The 21,235-nt window shown below is 44.1% G+C and overlaps 1 protein-coding gene across 1 annotated transcript in view; it reads right to left on the reverse strand.

Moving 5' to 3' along the window:
- The window catches only part of HK1 (hexokinase 1), a 1,159,884-nt gene that overhangs the window by 1,066,344 nt on the left and 72,305 nt on the right, over positions 1-21,235 (reverse strand). The window contains exons 2-3 of the mRNA XM_069610605.1: positions 14,733-14,895; positions 7,315-7,463 (exon numbers count right to left, since the gene is read on the reverse strand). Coding sequence (XP_069466706.1) covers positions 7,315-7,463; positions 14,733-14,895 — 312 coding nt within the window. The remainder of the gene's footprint in view (positions 1-7,314; positions 7,464-14,732; positions 14,896-21,235) is intronic.

Here is a 21,235-nt window from a genome sequence, read left to right on the forward strand (position 1 = left end):
AACAAAATGGCCGCCGAGCTATCCTGGGGCTCGGGTAATGGCTGCGACGGATGGGATGGCCGCTCCACTAGGCCCTCTTCGTCGCCATTGTCGCTATCTTCGATCACGTCAGCGGGGACCGCCCCCTGGGATCGAACCGTCTCGAACCTCTCGTTGAGGCCTATGAACCTCTCGTTGAGGCCCTTCTCGGTTTCCACCAGCTCCTCCTCAGAGGCTGATTCCGAGTCTGTAATGGCCACCGGCCCCCCCTCTTTTTACGCCCGGGACTTCAAGGGCGTCTTAACGATGGGCTGGAAAGAGGATTCCCTCCGCAGTGGCAGGGATACTCTGGGCCCAGAGGCCGTTTCCACTGGCGTAGACTCAGCCGGCTCCGCCAGGGTCGCAGCGACCACTTCGATTGAGGCCTTTGCCGGCTAGATCAAAGCCCTCACCACCTTAGGTGCGTCCTGTGCCTTCGCCTTGGGGGGAGGGTCAGCGCCTCGCTCCCCCTTCGAGATCAACCGGTGCCGCTCCAGCAGCTTACCCGGGTTCTCGGACTTCCTCTTCCCCGAACCAGAGCGCTGGCTCGTGGTTGAATATGCCGGGGAAGTCGCGCCCTGCATGGCAGCCGAAGAGCCCGACCTTTCGGCGCTCCCGGTGCCCGCGGACTCGCGGTGCTTGGCCTTCTGTTGGGCCCCCGTCGCCGGGGTGCCCTCACAGGACTTAGAAGCCCGCTCAGACTTTTTCTTCGCCTTCTCACCTGCTGTGCCCTTCTCCAGCCAGGCGGTGAGGCAGGAACGACGATCTTGTTTGGTCTGTTTCGAAAGGTTCTTGCAGAACGCACAGTCCTTCTCCGTGTGCGTCTTGTCCTCATGAAGGCAGTAGAGACATTGCGAATGCTCGTCCTCCTTGAAAACGTTTTGTAATCTGCATCCAGGGCAGCACCTGAACAGCTTGGATCTGGGCGTCGAGCTTCCCTTGTCCTGGGCCATGTCCGTTGAGGTAGGCCGCAGATCTTCCGGAATCTTCCAAGAAGCGTAAACTCAACGAAAACTTCACCCTTGAGGGGCGTAGAAGAATTCCGAAACGGGTCCCCGTTATCGTAAGTAGAAACGGTGGAGCTTGAGGCTCGATTAAACCGAAAAAATGAGAAAATCTCCTGAAAAGCGCGAAAACGCAGCAAAAACTCGAGAGCTAAAGCACGAGGACTCCCAACACTTAAGCGTGCCGTAAAAATCTGAGGATGGCTGCCAGAGGCGGGGCTTAGGGAGAGGGCAGTCATTGGCAGGGGGCAGTATGACCCAGAGATTTGTGACTGGTTACTACTAAGAAAGACAGATCAGAAACAAAACTGATACTGATTTTTTCTTTACCGAGGATTCCCAGCCTGACGACGGGGAATATTCATGAGCATGTGAATCCATGCCAGGCCCCATGCTGGAGAATTCAGTATATACTAACCTGGCATCTGGGTTAGCGAGTAGGTGGTTTTATTTCAGAGAGAGAGGGATGGCTCTATGGCCCTGGAAAAGCTTAATAGAATAATTGAACCATCTGTAATGCTCAGAGAATCCATTGAGTCATCTCTGACATTGCTCACAGTAGCAGCAGTAGGTGTCATTGACAGTGGGGCAGAGGCAAGAGGAGAGCAATTATGGCACTCTGTAAGACAAACAAGTGTCACTGGTTGCTATGACAGCCCTGTTGATTCTGCTATTGCCATCTACCCCATTGAAACTTCAAGGTATCTGACTTAGGTGTCACAGGGTTGTTGACAAGAGGCATGCTTTGTGGAATATCTTCACTCTGAACACATGTCAGAGTTTGATTGCTCCATCATACCTTTGTTTCACTGGTGAATGAAAGAGTAGACGCAATATCAGTGTTCTCGGCTATAGCTCACCATCTTTTCTTGAGGCAAGGTTGCTCTACTCAAAGTCCTTTTCATTACCCCCACCAGATTCATCATCACCCTCATTGTATCATCTTATTCATATGCCATGGGTGCAGGATATGCATTGGATATGCCAGGCTGAGAAATAGTCAGCACCTCTAACATGGTCGATTGACCATGGATTTGCTGCCCCTGACATACTGCTGAGAGATTCAACTCCAAACTGTTACATCTTTAGATAACTGAACAAATTGTAAAAAAACAAGGTATGACAGCATGAAGGGCAGTGGAATGGAGAGGGTGGTGGTGATTGGGAGAGAGAATAGAATGTATATGTTTGAAAGGTGGGAGTTGAAGGGGAGAGAATGAAGATGGCACAGAGGCTGGGGCTACTGTAACTTTGAGGACTTAAATGAAAAGATTAATCTACCTACGTTGTCTGGTGCCACTTCATAATACAAACTCTCTTCATTAAGATGACGTTTGCAACACGAAAGGATGCAATACATTTCCACTGATGACACACTCAGATGTTAGAGAATGTGGGCTTTTAGTGTTAAAACACAACCAAGCCAGTGATGACATAAGAAGCACTAAACGCCGCTCAACCAGTGTTTAAATGCTCTGACTACTTTTTGATGTGGCCAATGTGCTACTTTTGGTCACTGATACATTTTGTAGTCTTATACAGTCACCCATGATTTGAACATCCCCAGAAATTGCAGCAGCACCTATTTCTTCTGTACACTGTACAACATTTCCATACCTTCCACTCCTGCTCCCAAGTCTGGATGCTGGCTTTGAGGACGTCTTGTTTGTTGTTGATCATTGCTGTAAACAAGTCAGACACTGACAGCCCATGGGAGTATTTTTACAAACGTGCTAGTGCAGTGCATTATGATTGTGTACCAGCAAGACCCTACAAACAATGTCTTTCTTCAAAACTGTATTTCTCCTTCCCACTAACTCACCCCCGCCCCTTTTTTCAGAGCCGCCAGAGCACCAGGGGACCACTCCGGTGGTGATAGTGCGCGGTACAAATATCCTTTAACATTAACATTAAAATTCCCCCAAGTGTGCCAAAAATGTGATTACGAAATGTAAGTTCCTTGTGTTTGTCAGCTACTGAACCCAATCAAATTGTGCATGAGTGTATGTGAAATAAACTAGCATACCCCAAATACATTTGCCCTTTGCTCAAACTATGCTATGAAATTTGACAAGAAATTCAAGTGCCCCTGTCCATACTGCGCTCAGGTAAGTCATGCGTTAGCTCGCGTTCAATCAACCAATATTTCACAAAGATGTTTGCTCTTCCCTCAAACTGTGGTAATATATTCTACAAGAAAATAATGCTCTGAGCTCAACCAAATAAAGCGTGAACACACTTTTAAGCAACCTAAACTCTCCAAAGAATTGTATCCTTCTATCAAAGTGTGGCAATATCTTTTACAAGATATTCAAATGCTCCACGGTGCACAACAAAGTTGTGCATGAGCGTGCAATCAATCAATCAGTGTTCCATAAAAATGTTGGCCCTTCCCTCAAAGATTGATAAAGCATTTGAAAAGAAATTCATGTGCATGTGTCAGCTACTCCACTCAAACAAGTTGTGTTTGAATGCTCATTCAATCAACCCACACAACCCAAAGACTTTTCCCCTTCACTCAAAGTATGTTAATTTATATCACAAGAAATTCAAATGCTCTTGTGATCTTCTGTGTGATCAAGCAAGTCATGCATGGGTGCACATTCAATCAACCAATGTTCCTCAAAGATGTTTGCCCTTCCCTCAAATTGCGCTAATAAAAGTGAAAATAAATAAAAATGCTTGTGTCAGGTACTGTGCTCATCCAAGTCATGAGTCAGCATGAGTTAAATCAATCAGCGCTCCTCAAAGACAATTGCCCTTTCCTCAGAGGGTACTAATACATTTGACCAGAACTTCAGGTGCCCCTATCAGCTACTGTTATTAGCAAAGTCGTTTGTTAGCAAACATTCAATCGACCAGTGATCCCTGAATAGCATGTCTCTTCCCTTAAAGTAATTCAAGTGCTTGTGTGCATCAGGAATTGCGATCAACCAAGTCATGCTTGATCACAAATGTTGCTTGTGTCAAATACTGTGCTGAACCAAGTTGTGTGTGAGTGCACATTCAACTAGTGTGTTAATAAATTTGACAAGAAATACAAATGCTTATTCCAGCTTCTGGGCTCAACCAGTGATCGAAGTGAGTGGGAACGGTCAGGAGCAGTGTTCCACTACTTTTGTTTTTTTTCTGTTTATCATTCCCCTACTTTTTACGACCATATTCACCATTCTATACAGAGGATCTGTTCATTCATGCCCCTGTGCATTGTAAGGATGTAATAGGAGCCGTACTTACTAGTCACTTAGACTATTGCAATGCCCCGGCCGCAATACCTTGTCACATGTTGCACTATACATCCGCCTTCCCTCTCTACTGCCGAGATCACAGTTCCACTACTTTTTTCGGTACACTTCTGCCATTGGGCTCAACCAAGTCATGCATGAGTGCAGATTCAATAAACCAGTACTTAACAAAGATAATTGCCCTTCCCTCAAAGTGTGCTGATAAATTTGAAAGAAATTCACATGCAGTGTATCAGCTACTGACACTGCTCAACTAGGTTTTTCAATCAGGCTACTTCATCACAAAGTCCTCCTCCATCCAGGCAGGTGGTGTGTTGTGTCACACACCCAATCACCTTGTTACATGCCTCATGCCACTGGCTGAGAGTTCAGCAAATATTTCTTTCCCCAGCATAACCCAAATACTTTTTTTACTTCCATCAAAGCATGCTAATTTATTTTAAAGGAAATCCAATTGCCTGTGTGAGTTACTGCACTCAACCAAATTGTGAATGAGTGCTCATGCATTCAGTCAAGCCACCCAGCACAAAATATACAAGCAAGTGGCCTAGCAAGAATTGCCTATCTTGCCTTTTCAATAAAAAAGATAATGTTTTAAAGACGTTTGCAAAAATAACAAGTAAATGTATATTGAGTTCAGATATGCATAAAATATTGTAAAGGTGTAGAATTAAGACTCTGGCACAGAGGGGTCATGGTGGTTATTAGAAAAATGTATTAAAAGATAAAAAAAGGAAAAGAAAAGCCTATGTCACCCTTACACTAAGAGGGACTCCTGCCTCATCTGAAATAACTAATGTCAGACTGTCCAAAGCAAAAGTCCTAATATACAATGTCAGAATTCTAACTCTGTCCCTCACTTCTAAGATTAAACTAAAACGAAGTTTAAACTAAAGTAAAAGATCGGTCTTTCCAGCCCGAAGGGAGTGGTAACTTGAAGAATTGGGGAATATCTTCCTTGTTCAGGCTCCTCATAAAGTTCAACAATTGTTGGTGGGAAATCATGTCCCCTGTTTGGACCTTCTCAAGCTTCTTTTCTGTCTCTGGGTCCCTGACCCAGATTGGTACATCTGGTTCCTTTTCACCAGGCACAACTGCACACAGAAAAGGAGATCGGATGCATTTCCAAACTGGAGTGGGTCCTTGACCCTGGTCGGCAGATCTGGTTTCCTCCCAGCAGGCAATGCGACAAAGAAAAACAACCTGGATGCACCCCCAAGCTATGGTGGGTCCCTGATCCTGGTTGGCAGACATGGGTTCCAAACACCAGGCACTGCGACGAAGAAGAACCACTTGGATGCTCTTCCCAAGCTGTGGTGGGCCCCTGACCCTGGTTGAGAGACGGTTTCCTCCCACCAAGTACTGCATCGAAAAAGAACTGCCTGCATGCTCTCCCAAGCTGTGGTGGGCCACTGACAATGGTTGGCAGACCTGGTTTCCTCCCATCAGGTACTGCAACGTGAAATAACACCCTGGATGCTCTCGCAAGCTGTGATGGCACATACAGACTTGGTTTACTCGCCTGCCAAGTACAGCATGTACTGTCTCTAAAAGGTTCACAGTTCTCTTTACATGGGTGCAGATCCCAGACGTGCACTTCTCACTTTAGTTTCCCACTTTGTAGGCTTGGTTCACTCTCCTGCCAAGCCTTAGTACAAGCCCATATACAGTCAACCATTTCTCCCACAGTTGGAGGGTCCCAGACCCTCCTTTCCCAGCCTTTCAGCTTGTCCCACCACCTCCTTAGGCTTTCAACGCCTCTCTGGTCACCTGCATACCTTAGTGCATGGTCTGTGTGGGTGTTTGTTCCTCCGGACAGCTGGGTTCTGTTACGGGGATACAGTGGCTATCAGGAACCTGTTCTACAGTCTTCTCAGTGTTCCCAGCAGCAGATGTCCTTACCTGAGCACTCCACGGGTCTCAGGGATGCCCAGAGCTTCAGTCCGCATTCTGGCTGTGAGGTCTCCACGTCCTGGACCAGCCTCAGACACTCTCTCTCCGTTCTCAGCATCACAGTCAGCTTCCACCTTCACTCCTAGTTCATGCTTGCTCTTGCAGTTCCTCCAGGAAGGGCTTGACACTTCGTCAAGTCCTTCTTTACTTTTAACGCAGCTTCTTTCAATCGGCTCTTGTGAACTACTAGAATGCACAAAGTGGTTCTGGTAAGTATTCTGTACTGCTCTGCGCCTCCTCATCCCAGTACTGAGTCAGGCATGATTTTGTAACTCACTGCAGATCTTTCTCGTCTCAGTAGTCTCTACTTTTGCTGGGCTACAAAAGTACTTGGTATATGAGGTTAGTGGTAGAGAAGGAAGAGCTGAATGAGAGGTGGGGTCATAGTAGGGAAGGGGTCTAAGGTCAGGGGATTGGCAGGAATACTGTGTTCGCCTGATATGGTAATCACTAGTCCCAATGGGGGTTTCCCATTCCATGAGATCCACCCACTGAGTACCACCCCCAGGGGGACTATGGGGTAGCGGCCTCACAACCCTGACCTCATGGGAAGGGGCTACCGCTTTGGAAGCCATGACGACATCCTGGGATTCATCATAACATACATTAAAATCAACTCCTAAACTCCCTCACTAAGTAAAACGCTTCAGCTCTCAAATAAACAGCAACAGAAATCACTCTTCTTCCTCTCTGAATCATTCTCAGTCACTGAGTAAGAGCTCCAGAAGCAAATTCTTTACAAAGACAAGTGACTCTACCAGAACTTTATACCTGAAAATCTGTTAAGTTTGTCAGTTGCTAAATATAGCAGAAATCAGGTGAATCAGGAGTTGTCTAAATAAATTCACCCAGGCTAAGTGCTGATAATGATATGATATGAAATTGCATTTATAACGTACCTACACACAAGTGTTTCAAGGCGCGAAAGATGAGAAAGACATTACGTTATTGATTTGCTTCTACATCTCTCTTATAGACAATGGATTGATGCACAGCCAAATACAGCATTCATAATGTTGAATACCTACTTGTGTTAATCCAATAGAGAGGTATTCGCATTGCCAGAATCTATATTACAATGACAGACTACTTACCCTTGTTCCAGTGCCATGTATAATGTCTTCTGGAATATCATAAATGTCACTTTCCATCTGCACGGTTTGCTTCTTTTCATGGGAGACCTTTACTCGCAAAATACGAAAATTTGATCCACCAAGATCCAATGCAATAAAATCGCCTTTTTCTGTTTAAGGAAAAAGTATAGTAGTTATCAAACACTACAAAAGAAACAGGAGCGTGATCATACATCGTCAGAACCTTTTTTCCAGAAGTAAATTCCTTGCTGTTTACAGGTGGGGAAATTGCAGTCTAAGTTCATGTTTCTTTTGTTAGGACTAATGGAACAATACAATATTTACACATTACCTTTAAAAAGTATAATTTCATCACTTATTAAATGGCAAGCTTAAATTGCCTATGCGTTATAATGATACAGAAAAAACACAGAATAAAACAGAATAGATTTGAAAAGCATAGGTCAGAAGGGTTAAAGGCAAGGTGTCTGAGATGGTAAATACATTTTTCTGGGAGCAGGTTCATATAAATGGAGATAGGATTGTGCAGTCCAGACTGGGTCAAAGAGTCCATTGGAATGACACTGGCTGGAGCCCTCTCGACCTTTGTGAATTAAATGTCACATAGCTGCAGAGATATGCACTAAATTCAAGAAATTAAGAAGGAATCTCACTGGCTGAAACGGAGCTCTCAAAAATCAAAGTATGATCCCTAGGTAGATGAGGATTTTTTCAATATTCGTTTTTCGATAGAGACCCATGTTAATGAACTGGTCCTGCTTGAGCATCCTACAATGATTCGACTTTAAAGAAATTGCTCTTTGGCAATTGTTTACTTCTGCCTCTGTTTCTCAATTGCAAACTCTCACTGTGTTTGTATCTTTAACTTTAGGGAAGCTCTTGAAAAGAGGTCCACACTTTATTAGAAATGACGTCCCTTTTCAGCATTCAGACTTTCCACTCAATAACTAGTAAAAGTTGTTTGAAGTACAGTCCACTTTCCTACATAGACTGCTTCTTGTGCCAATTCTTGTTCTGAGGTGTCTCTTTGTGGTTGTCCGAAGAACCCAAGTTCAATCAATACTCCAAACCAAACCCTGTTATGGTAGTTAGCAAAGACTCTTCTCCTATTGCCAACCATCCTGTGCAGCCACAACCTCCACTACCAAAGAAGATCGAAATACAAATGGTGGAGTGGTATGCATACGTATATGCAAACTTATGTTAAAAGAGTGGGTATAGCACTGACAGCTCTAAAGAAATAGAAAGCAGCACACAGGATTGGAAAAGTGAAAATGAGATTCTACCCATCTCCACTGTACACCTCCAGTTTAACTGAATGGTCTACAAGCTAAAAAGTCAGATTGTAATCATAGATGTATTTCTTTTAGCCTTTTTGTTGATGGTATGTTCCTTTTTTGCACTGCAAGCTCCCCCAAGAGGTAAAAACAACATTTTCAAAGTGTGACCCTACTATCAAAATGGATCTTTTCTAAATCACTTTTTACCAACAGTACTGAACAAATAATTCTGTTCAACTTCCTCCAGCAGTGAGCTGTGATTCCCCAATCCTCAGCCTACCATACATTCTTCAAGTACCTCCTACCAAAATCGTGCTTACAGTAACTTCAGTTGGCCATCCTTATGGGGCATAGTGGGTAGGTAGGTCTACTATAGTGTTAATGTCCAAAAGGAGATGTAGGAAGAAACAGAGAGAGAGAAGTACATTCCCTGTCAAAAGCAAGAGCATCAGTAAATAAATGTTATCACTACTATCAATAGGCCTGAAAATCAGAGCAATTTGTCAGCAATTTCCTGACACACACTGTGACACGCACTCAAGCGTGTGCACACACACACATATACATAACGTTTTGAGCAGTGCCCATATTACAGAAATTAGGTTTCAGTTCCAACAGTGTCTGTCCTCGCAGAATTAGAAATACCGGTACTGCAGCTCAGAAATGATCACTTACAAAGCAACTTTTTAGGGGAGACTCTGGCTCCTAGGAGTAGCAGATGCTTTACAGAGAACAGTTACTGCAGTAAAAGCATCTCACACATGTGTTGCTGTATTGTGTCTGTAATTTGTAAATAATTAATGAATTATGCCCTTGTAGCGGCGTGCAGTCTTTCCCGAGCGCAGGGACACTTGCTAATAATTTCTGCCCTTGGAGCAACCTGTGGGCTTCCACATGCTGAGGAACATATGGGCAGCTGTTGTAGAAGTTTACAAAAATTGTGAGCTGGTTCTAGGTATAGCTGTTTCAGATGTGGGCCATATGTAAGGTTTCCTTACATTTATCTTACAATGCTGAAATAAAATGGCTCATGGCTGTCTTGGGAAACAAACACATACTCTAGAGCCAATCGCATCACTAGCACACTGCACATCCAATCAGCTACTGCTTCCATCAGAAAAGACTAGACCAAACACCCGTAAAGAAGGCCATGGACATTTTCATAGCTATTTTAAAACAAAACAAAACTCTAATAGTAACGTGTTTATTTTTAATACAAAATACATTACAATATGTAACATAACTGAAAAGATGCAGTAAATATTTTTAAAAGCATCAATCTGGTCAAATAACTTTTTAATAACATTAACACGTGGTGGCCGCCATGTTGGAAGTAAACATGGCTGATAACTTCACCACACAGTAGAAAATCAGCCAAAGAGTGCAAAAAGTGGTGTGTTTTGCTCGCAGGTGGGTGAACATGGGAGGAAAATCCTATTGATTTAACTTAGAGATGGCCGTAAATGGGTGGGACACATTGTCAAACTACCGTGTATCCATCCTCATATTCCAACCTGCATTGAAAAGCATTACAACAAACCTGCATCCAAAGCCCCTGTTTCAAGCTCTCATGTTAAAACTCTTATTTTAATGACAATAGTTTCGGCTTTATTGGTAGCTCCTCTTTCAGCGCCACCTAAAAGCCATAACTAATAACAGTAATGCTCTTATTAAGAAATCCCAAAATGTTAGATTCGAAGGCACACCGGTTGAGAAGGAAGGATATTCTTTTTTCACACCTTCCCTGCGCAGTAAGGTTTTTCACATGTACAGTGGTATTCATTTTCCAATTTTATTAGCTGATTCATGTTTTCTCATTACATATAATGTGTATTAACATCTTCCTCCACGAAAGCAGCATAAAATGGGTCTTCATAGCAGCCCGTTTCTGAAGTCCATCCTTAAGGGTAAAATTTGGTAGCCCATCAATGCCCAGAGCTCAGGAGGGCTTTGTTTTGTAATAAGCTCATAAATCACCTCTCTTGAAAAATGTATATGCCATTCAGGAAATATTTGTTCTAAGTCATTGAAGCATAACACAGCTTTCTTGCCCAAGGTCAATACAAATCTTTAAATATTCTTCTGCAGTCTATGCTATAATAGAAGCGTTAAAAGGTAGACTCTTGAAAATGTACCACAGTTTCTAATTGTACTTTCTGGGAGGTTTAGGTTGCAGATTCCAGGAGATCCTATTTAGACGGTATTAGTATATTTGTTCATTTTTATTTGGCAGAATGGTACATTTGACCGAATTTGGCCTGTACCATTCAACCGAATAAAAACAAACAATTTGGCTAATACATACCGAACATGTGGAGCGAGGGTTGCGGGGGTGTCCCCCACTCCCCATGATCGGTATGTATTAGCCCTGGGTGGTTGCGGAGTATTGGGAGCTGGGAGACCAGGGAAAAGAAATTGGAGGCGGGGTACTGGGGAAAAAAAAAGAAAAAAGAAAAAGGGACCCTTCGGCATCGGATCTGACCCGCATTAGTGGGACAGATCTGACGCTGCAGGGTTGAAGTGGACCAGGCGGCGAGCGAACAGGTAAGTAGGGAAGGGGCATGGCGGTGTGAGTGGTGGTGTTTGATCATTTGAGAATGTATTGCATGCAGGCTGTTTTTAAACAGTTTGCCAGAGTCAATTCTCACACAATCAAACAACCACAAACCTCTAAACCACAGGCCGAGGTCCCTGCCCTCCAAGTTGCACACCTGCACTGCCTCCTGGCAACCCTCAACTTGGGGCTGTACCTACAACACTTCAGTCCCCCTAGCTGCACTATCTAACACTTGTTGTCTGCACTTCACCCCTGCAATGCCACCTGCTGGCTGCACTTCTTGTTTTTTTGTCTTTTCATCCTATGTCTTGCACTTGTTCCTCCTCCCCTTTTCCCCTTCCTTCTCCCCTGCACTTGCACAATCTCAAAGATTGTTGTCTTGTCCTCCTCCTCTGCCTCGTCGCTCCTTGAAACACTTGTGTATAGGCGCTTTATCAATGTCATATCATACCATATCATATGTTACTCTCTTGCCAAAAGAGATTTACCCATTACGCCTAGAGCACACTCTACTTGAGGCACAGGATCAACTATAGAGTTTATTGCAAATGTTCCTCTTGATACTATTTGTAAAACACCTACCTGAAGTTCTGTTCATACTTTCACTCAACATTACTGCTGGGACACACACTCTATCTCAGGTGGGGCTAAGATGTCTCTTTGCTACTATTCCTTCACACATCCCACCACCATCTCCTGGCACCTGCTCGCTACTCTATGCACAGCATGTGATTCTAAGAAGATTCACAAGCATCAGAAGACATACATTACTCACCGTAATCATATTTCTGGTGCATGTAAGGGTAGATTTACATGCGCCTACCCTTCTCCCCTCTTGGATTTGAAGGAACATAGACATCTTACACCTTCTTTCTCTGTACTCACTCTATCAAGCTCCCTCATGGCAGAACAAAAACAACTGGGGGGACCTCGATGCGTGAAGGACTTTGGGTACACTACATGTCAAGTTAGTGATAGTGTTGCAGTCACGCCCATGTCAACGTCCCTTATCGATCTTCAAAAAAAAGATGCACTACTCTGCGATTACCACTAGATGACAGACTATATGCACAGCAGGTGAATCTATAGTATTACTAACACACCCAGTCGACGTCCCTTTTCACCAGAGATGCAATTACGGTGAGTAATGTATGTTATATATGGCATATTACTCACAGTAATCGTATTTCTGATGCTTATATCTGCTTAGATTCACATGCTATGTATAGGCCGATATCTAAGGGTAGGCGTGGAGTATTACATGATTTGTTTTCGAAACTCGAAAAGGGGCGTCGACTGGGCGTGTTAGTAATACTATTCCTAGTGTGATGTCTACTGTACCAATGGTCCTTCACACGTCGAGGTCCCTCAGATTGTTTTGTTTCTGACATGAGGTTGCATGAAGTGTAGCATGAGTACAGAGGTAAGAAAGCAAAAAATAGATAGAGCAAAAACATCTATGCACCTTCGATTCCAGGAGGGGAGGAAGGGTGGGCGTATATGAATCTAAGCTGATACAAGCATCAGAAATACGATTACGGTCAGTAATGTATGTCTTCTGAGGCTTGTGCATCTGCTTAGATCACATGCTATGCATAGATTAGTGAGCAGTGTCTAGAGAAGGAGGTGGGTTGTGAGAAGGTACAGCAGCAAATAGATGTTCTAGCACCACTTGTCCCACCTGGGAGTCTGCTTTCGTGTGTGTGCCAATGCAGTAATACTGAGTAAATGTATGTATGGAGCTCCAAGTAGCTGATTTGCAAAATGCGTCTAAGGGAACATTTGCAATAAATATGAAGGTAGCTCCTGCACCTCTAGTAGAGTGAGCTCTTCTTTGATAGTGAGTGGCAAAGCTGTATGCACTTGACTATCCATCTGGAGATAGCATTCTTTAAAATGTGATCTCCTTCCCTACCAAGTGAACAAAGAGTTGGTCTGTTTTCCTTAAGGGTTAAGTTTTGTTTATGTAGTACAAGACCAACCTCCGTACATCTAAGGTATGGAGGCTTCTTTCAGCTGAGTAAAATGGTCTTTGGAAAAAAGTAGGTAGTTCAATGGACTGGTTTACATGGAACTTAGCTAACTCGTCCAAAGGGTGATCTCCATGGACCCTGTTTGGGGAAACCTAGATGTGAAGTCTGGGCATTGTGCATTTAGGTTTGTTGCAAATAAATCTAGAGGTGGATGACCCCACAGGGAGGGAGAAGATTGTGTTTACAATGTCTTTGTGGTTTTGCCACTCATGGCAAACCATATATGTTGTATCATTTGTGATGTAATATCTTACCATAAGGTGCATTTCTAGTACACAGTTGAATATGGCACACCTCAACAGTGTGATATCTACAGTGCAATGTTCTGCAATAAAGTGCTTCATGCTCATAAAGTGCTCAGGGTTTACTATCCAAACCTTGCATCTGTATTTCTCTTGTGTACTCAATGGTACTTGATATGCTAGCATCTATGCCGTACCTGCATTGTTGGGAAACAATGGGCCTCATTACAGGTCGGGTGGTCCGAAAATAACAGTGGCGGTAAACCCGCTGCCACTGTTAATTCCAGACCGCCCGATCCCGAGTCCTGCAGGCGGGAGGTGGCGTTCCCGCCAGGTCTGACCTGGCGGGTTTACCACCACCCGCCTGCAGGCGGACGAGGAAACACCGGCACCATCACGAGATGGTGCCGGTGTTTCCATGATCCCCATTCCCATTGAGTCCAATAGGACTCAATGGGAAGGGGGATTTACACTATTCTGCCTCCGGAATTCCCGGGACACTGTGGTTGTAATGCCCCGGTAATTCCGGGAATCACAGAGGCGGAATGGTAATACGAGTTTTACTGCCTCAGTTACCGCCGGACTCGTAATGAGGCCCAATGTCTTACAGGAAAGTGCAATGTGCCTTAGAATTACTTGATAAAGTGTACATTGTGTCATCTTGGTGTACTCATTTTAAACCAAATTCATTAATACATAACATTTTCTATTCTTACTTAATTTCGACTTAATGTTCCTAATCAGCAACCTTCAAAAGTGATTTCAAACACCAATATCAAAACAAAATATAAAGGTTTTTTAAAACACGATGGGTCATCAGGAAACAAACTAGCCTTATGTTATTCTAGTGTGCCCACTACTGGTTAGTCCACGCCTATGAATACAAAACGTTCCTCATCCAGGTTGTGAATATATCGGGACTCTTTCTGGCGTAATTTTGATTCTCTGTGGCCACCTCTAGTCTGCTTTTCAGCTTGGTCTATAATGACGTATTGAAATGTATCAAGACTCACTTCGTATGTTTCCTCAAGTGTTTCACCAACGGAATATACATGCACTCTTTAATTTGCATAGGTTGTGGGAAAGTACAACATGTTGTGTGTACAATAAATGGGCCTGCTACCAGATCCAGTGTACACGGACTCCCCAGAAATGTTATCAAGTACATTTCTCCCAGTTCTAGGACAGCAGAAAAAAAACAGATGAAGTAATCTTTTACAAGTCGAGGACTTTGCTCTGATACCTTCAAAAGACCGTCAATCAGCTAGCTCACACGCATTTAAGTGGTAAATATATTATTCCATACCTGAGCCATCAGGGATAGACCTTACAAATGTTGGCAACATCTTAACTGAAGCTGTCGGATTGTAGTCTCTACAAAGGCCATTTTCCATTTCTGTCCGAAAGCGCGACATAATATCCAACATCGTTTCGTCAGAAAGCCGCATGGAATAAAGATATTTATCAATCTGCAAAAAAGTATCAATACACATATTTCAGTTACTGTCCTACACACATATGTAATATCAGAGCAACTGGCCGAAGACACACAACGGTCTGCAGGTAGTCTCTTTTGAAATATGAATTATATTTGACATTGTAATAAAAAAAAAAAATACAACAGTTACATTTACTAATGCAAGTGCCATTTTTGAAGCAACCATATATGTTTGTTAAAAATCACACAAAATACCTGTACCCAGTGTATCCCGCACAGATATCGTTAAAGGTGGGGGAGAGGATGTGTTTTAATGTTGAAATGTAAAATTACAGATTACAGTAGAAGTGACAGAGGAATCGCCCGAGCCTGGTATGTGGCAACGTACAGTGTCATTGCGTGTGTCCTGCAGGAATGTCATTATCACACTAAGGGTGCATTGTCCATAAGGGGGAGTTGAGGAGGGTGAGAGTAGGCTCTGCATGGGACACTGGGGATCAGGGAGACCATTGAGGGACTAGAGGTCTACACTGCAGGGTCTACAACAGAACATATTAGTTTCTATTTTTTGTTAATTATTAGCTTGTGAAGAAACATATCACTGGTTTTAATCCGAAAGCGACCCTTTCGAAGAAGGAAGGACAATTTGAGAAAGAAATTGTACGTATTCAAGGCAAAAAAAGGTATTCTTTTTTAAAGGAAATTATTTATTTGTATTAACACTGTAACCGGCTCTTTTTTAAATGATACGTTTGTTTCTAATGTCCATTTGCAGTATAAATTGTAGACATAATAAAAGAGGGCGAAAATTCAAGCTGCAAGCTACTAGCCATCCATAAAAAAAATCACTAGTCACTTCTATTCTATACATACACATAGCACACAATTTCCTACTCACCAAGAATCAAATATCACTAGCCAATGGCAAGTGGAGAGTGCAAATTGTGCACCCTGACAAGAATGTTACATTTACCGTACACAGCAAAGCACATTATCAAAACCTAAAATAAGTATCCAAATTATTTTCTGAATGTTATTATTCCAAGATGGGACGGCTGGTACACTCCTACTGTACTATTTGGGAATTGCCCTATGTGAAAGGGGAAGGGGACAAATACCTCATCCAGGGCGCCTCAGCTTGATTTTATTTTAAACTGGTTTTATTAATTACCAAAGCAAATTCCGAAGGAAACATACACAAATTAAACAAATAGAACAGAACATTACAACAGCTGGAAAACAACGGGACAGCAAGGGCAGAGTCCTTGCACTCAGATAGCGGGGACACAATTAAATAAACAATGGTGAAAAAGAATAGCAGGTAGCTTACAGTGGTGTAATGTGGGAAATTCAGGCCTACGTAACCTTGCAGAAGTAGGGTCCACTGGACACATCACACAAACCCAATATAACCGACCACATCCACGTCTAAGTGGTTGTTCATCCAATTTACCAAACATTGCCTGAAGGAGGGCCTTCCAGGCCTCCAGGTTCTTAGTGGGCTCATTCATTCCCTTTTGCAGCACCCTGTATCACTCCCCCGTTTCAGCCGTAGACCACTTCATTAGGTTCCTCTGCCATATCGCATGTTTGGGACCAGCACTCTCCCTCCAGGACATAACGATTCACCGTTCAGCAAGTACAAAAGTGTGTTTCATGAGTTTCACTATGTGTCTGGTCTTGGTCGAGGGTACATACCCGGCAAGCACTCCATAGGGGTCTACCAGTATCGTTCAACCCCTGCATCCCCCAGGGCCCGCTGTATCTTAAACCAGAAAGCCCCCACCTTCGGGCACAGCCAAAGCATATGCCAAAAATCTGCGGGCTTGCCACCACACCACGGGCATTCCGGGGGGATTTGTTTATTAAAACGAGCAATCTTGTGTGGGGTCATGTAAGTTCTATATAGCGCATTCAACTGTAGAAGGCAAAGGCGGGAATTCCTAGACACCTTTTTGATGAATAGTAACACAGTATCCCACTGCTTCTCATCAAACTCGCATTCCACGTCAGCTTCCCTTGCGACTTTAATATGCGTAACACGCACACTCATTACCATGCTCCGATATAAGCGGATAACAGGCTTCCACTCATCTTCCAGATCATACAGGGTATATAGTACAGAGTTGCATTCAGATTCCTCCGGCCAGACTGGCAACGTGCCTTAGCAAACTTGGTAATTCTCATTTAACTCAAGGATTTACCCCCGTGCAGCCCATAGTCCTTAGCAATCTCTGAAAACTCCCTAAATACTCAGTTTTTGAAAATATCCCCCCACGTAGCGTGTCCCACCCTCTCCCAACACCTAAACGTGGATAGGTCCCATCTATTCTGACACAAGCCTGCGGACAAGAGCATATTGGGGGAGTACACACTCTGGGATCTAATCTTTCTGATTTTATGCCACACCCCACCCCCCAGTTCTAGCAAGTATGGTCTACACAAGAAGTATGTATCTGCAACCCACAAAGCTTCCTTAAGAACAGTCGGTCTAATTGCCCCACACATCAATGAGCTATCCAGGGTCCCTTTGTCCGCCAGCCATTCAGCAAGAAACTGCGCCTGAGCAGGCAGGTACCTGAGCAGCCAAGTAATATAGTTCAAACCATGGCAGCTGTACTCCGCCACCTTCATATCTAAGTCATAAAGTAGAGTGTGCTATTCGGTGTTTCTTCCCTATCCAGAGGAATCCCATCACAAGAGAATCCAAGTATCTAAAAAAGGAGCATGATATAAGGAACTCAACATTCGTAAAAAAGTACAGTAGGTGTGGCAGTACCACCATTTTGATCAGCTCGACCCTCCCCACTAGCGAGAGTGGTAAACGACTCCAAAACTTAATTGACTTTGAGATTCCCTTCACCGTGGCTGTTAGGGGAGTTTTCCTAAGGTCCTATTGGCAGCAAGACTTTAGTAAGCTATCCCAGTGGTTTGTAGATCCCCAACTCTTAGTATGAGTCTGTACTAGCTCAGGACCTAGGTAGTGTGGCAGGGCAGTCAGGCTTATTTTAAGACGTAGATGTGAGCTGTAGGTAAGTACTCTGAATCTTAGTTAGACAGGCACAGTAAAGAAGCAATTACAAATATATTTATATAAAAGTTATATATTTATTATATTTCAGAATCACTTTAAATACTTCAGACGGTAACGGTAGAACACTAGACAATACACTTCAAAGGGCACTTTTACTTTTGTGTTTGTTTGCGGTTACAATTGTTGCAACGTTAGAAAGGGAAAAGACAAGGTTATCGTATCATCGGTAATTGCGCACTCATGCAGTTTTCACAAGGTTATACGGTAATGCATTTACTCTGCAAACACATAGAAAAGTCACTTAAAGGGAGTAAAATAAGTGGTTAGTGCAACATGAGGTTGGTTCAAGGTTCAAGGGACGGTTTCTTCCCCAGGCAAGTCTTTTAAGTCTAAAAAAGCAACCCTAGCTAAAGGCAGTTCGGAGAGGGCTTGAAGTCTTTGCAAACTGCAAATAATGCCAGTGTCTAAAGTTATTGAAGCAGCAAGTTAAAAACTAACCAAGGAGACCGAAAAATGGATTCATAAAAGGGACACAAGTAGCAACTTGGGTCAGAGGTAAGAGAGGGATGCCATGGACACCTCTAGGTGCACTCCAACGCTCTGGGGCGACTTCTCTGAATCAGGTACCTTTTTCCCCACAGTACCTTGAGTTTGAAAAAAGTGTTCATGTTGGCTCCTCCACGACGTGGCAACTCTGGACCCGACCTCCGGATTCCTTGGTCTGGCGATGAAAGGCTGGACAATGGAGAGTGTCTTCCAACAGCAGTCTCGAGGGGGGACCTGTGGCATGACTTTCAGCAACTTCTTGGTTCACTCTGCGGTTTTGGCGCCTTTTCCGCAGCACCAACAATGGACACGGATCGCCCTGTCAATCTTCTTCGCTTCCTGCAGTCCCACACTCTGGTGAGGGGTTCTGGGCGAGTTGGATCGGATCTCTGGAGTGTCCTTACGTGCTCAGCACAGATTTGGACGGATTCAGCCTTTCTACAACAATGCACTCGAAATGGGCAATAAGTCTCCTGGTATTCGGGTTCTGCAGCTCTGGAAACTTCTAGGACCTCGGGAGATGGCTCTTGTCAAAGTTTGTCTTAGGACTGGCTGTTCCCAGCAGCCAAAGGGAAGGAGTCGTCCTCTTTGGAGCTCCTCTGTTGCATTGAAACCGGGGTCAGGACAGCAGTGGTCGCTTCACAGTGTTGCAAAGGGTCTGCAGGCGTCTCTGGTCGTCTTCTTCTTTGGTTACTTCTGTTTCCAGTGGTCGACATGCTTTACACTACAGAAGGCTCACTTTTTATACAGTTTCAGCACACACTTCTCTGCAATTTCTTTCAGCATTTTACAGAAGGCTCCAATCATTCAGGATTAAAAGAAAAGGGTCCAGAATTCCAAAAGTCAGAGCCCATATGAATGAATGAGTGGAAAAATGTTCCAATCATTCAAGATTAAAAGAAAAAGGTCCAGAAGTCCAGCAAAAGTGCTGGGGGTCTCACTAGGAGAGGGGATGAAGCACAACAATGATATATCTCCCTAACAGAGGCCACCGTATTTATCTCATGCACATGCTCAGGTCTGTATCCAATCCGCACTCCCAAGTATCGAAACAACTGTAATTCCCACCCAATGTCCAATGATGGCAGATCGTCCATGGAGTGGTCACTCAGCCAGCCAAGGGGAAGATAGAGGACTTCTCCTTGCTAAAGGAAATGCCAGTAAGCGTCGCAAAATTATCCAGCAACACCATTACCAGGGGTAGATTATTCTCAGGGTCCTGCAAGTACAGCAGGCAATCGTCCGTATACAACAAGATGAGGTGTCGCGTCCTGTCTAGCAAAATCCCAGCTTCCTCAAACTCCTCCCGCAAATACATTGCCAGAGGCTCTAATGCCAGTATGTACAGCATAGACGAGAGGGGGCAACCCTGCCTGGGAAATCCCCCTGCCTGGTACCCCTGCGGATGTCCCAGGCACCATAAATATACTTATATGTATGTACTCTTGCTACAGGGTCTGAGTAGATAAACTTAATCCACCTGGAGAATCCCTCCCCAATCTTGACAGCCTCCAGCACAGCATACATCCAAAGCCAATAGACAGAGTTGAAAGGCCTTAATGGCGTCCAATGACACCACGGCATACAGCATATCCAGACCTCGGGATCTCTCAATAATATACTGAAGTCAGCATAGATTCATGGACGTGCTTCTGTGTGGGACAAAGCCAGTCTGGTCCCTATGGAACAAGGAGCCAATAACACGCTTTAGCCAGCCGGCCAGCAAAGCCGTCATGATCTTAATGTCTTGATTTAGCATCCAGAGGGGCCTATATGAAGCACACAGGGCAGGCGGTTTCCCAGGCTTAAGGACAGGCGCATGCTATTGGGTAGATGGCCAGTATCATATGGCTCTTCAAACACCTGGAGGAGAACAGGCGCTAGTGTCCCCTGTAGGTCTTATAGAACTCTGACTGTAGCCCGTCCCCACCTAATGTCCTACCCGTCTTCAGCAACACTATGACCCCTTGTAGCTGCTCCACAGTTATGGCCGCCTCCAGAGCCACAGCCTGTTCCGGCGATACCTTTGTCAACCGAATACTTGCCAATGTAAATGCAACCTCATCCATATCCATTGACACCGTAGCGACATATGATTTATAGTAGCTACTAAAGACATTGTTAATCTCCTCCCCACACTCATCCATAATCTCTGTTACCACATATCTGGGGCACTCCTTCTTACACAGCCAGGATAACACCTGCCCCGCTTTGTTACCTTCCCCATGCATCCTGGATATTAAGGCGCCATAATCAAACCTCCTAAAACGTTCTCAGAGTTCCAAAATACCCTTCTTCCACAGGAGATGGTAGTAAATCATTGAATAATGCGGCACCAAGTTTGGTAAATTGCCCACTAGCCTAAATTAAAGTACCAATGTGATTTAAAAGATGGTGCAAGAAATGGGATGATGCAGTAAACTATAACGCATCGCTATACGCGTAGAATGAACTGTTTTTCCATTTATAGTTCCCAAAAGGGCACTCCTTCTTACACCGCCATGATAACATCTGTCCCGCTTTATCACCTTGCCTATGCATCTGGGATATGAAGGTGCTATAATCAAATCTCCTGAGACTTTCCCCGAGTTCCACACACGTAATGCGCAGAGGTAACAATACCTCTTCATCTGGGCCTTACCATCCCCTCTTCCGCCCTTTCCAACTCCTGTATTTTATCATCCAGGTTGCCTAGCGCAGAGACCAGCATCCTCCTGATGTCTCCCGCCTTAGCTAATGTGTCTCCCCAGACCACCACCTTCAGTGTCTCCCAAATAGTGCTCCATCTACT

Source organism: Ambystoma mexicanum, chromosome 8 (assembly GCF_040938575.1).
Source record: "Ambystoma mexicanum isolate Mex_15411 chromosome 8, UKY_AmexF1_1, whole genome shotgun sequence".
NCBI classification, from domain to species: Eukaryota; Metazoa; Chordata; class Amphibia; order Caudata; family Ambystomatidae; genus Ambystoma; species Ambystoma mexicanum.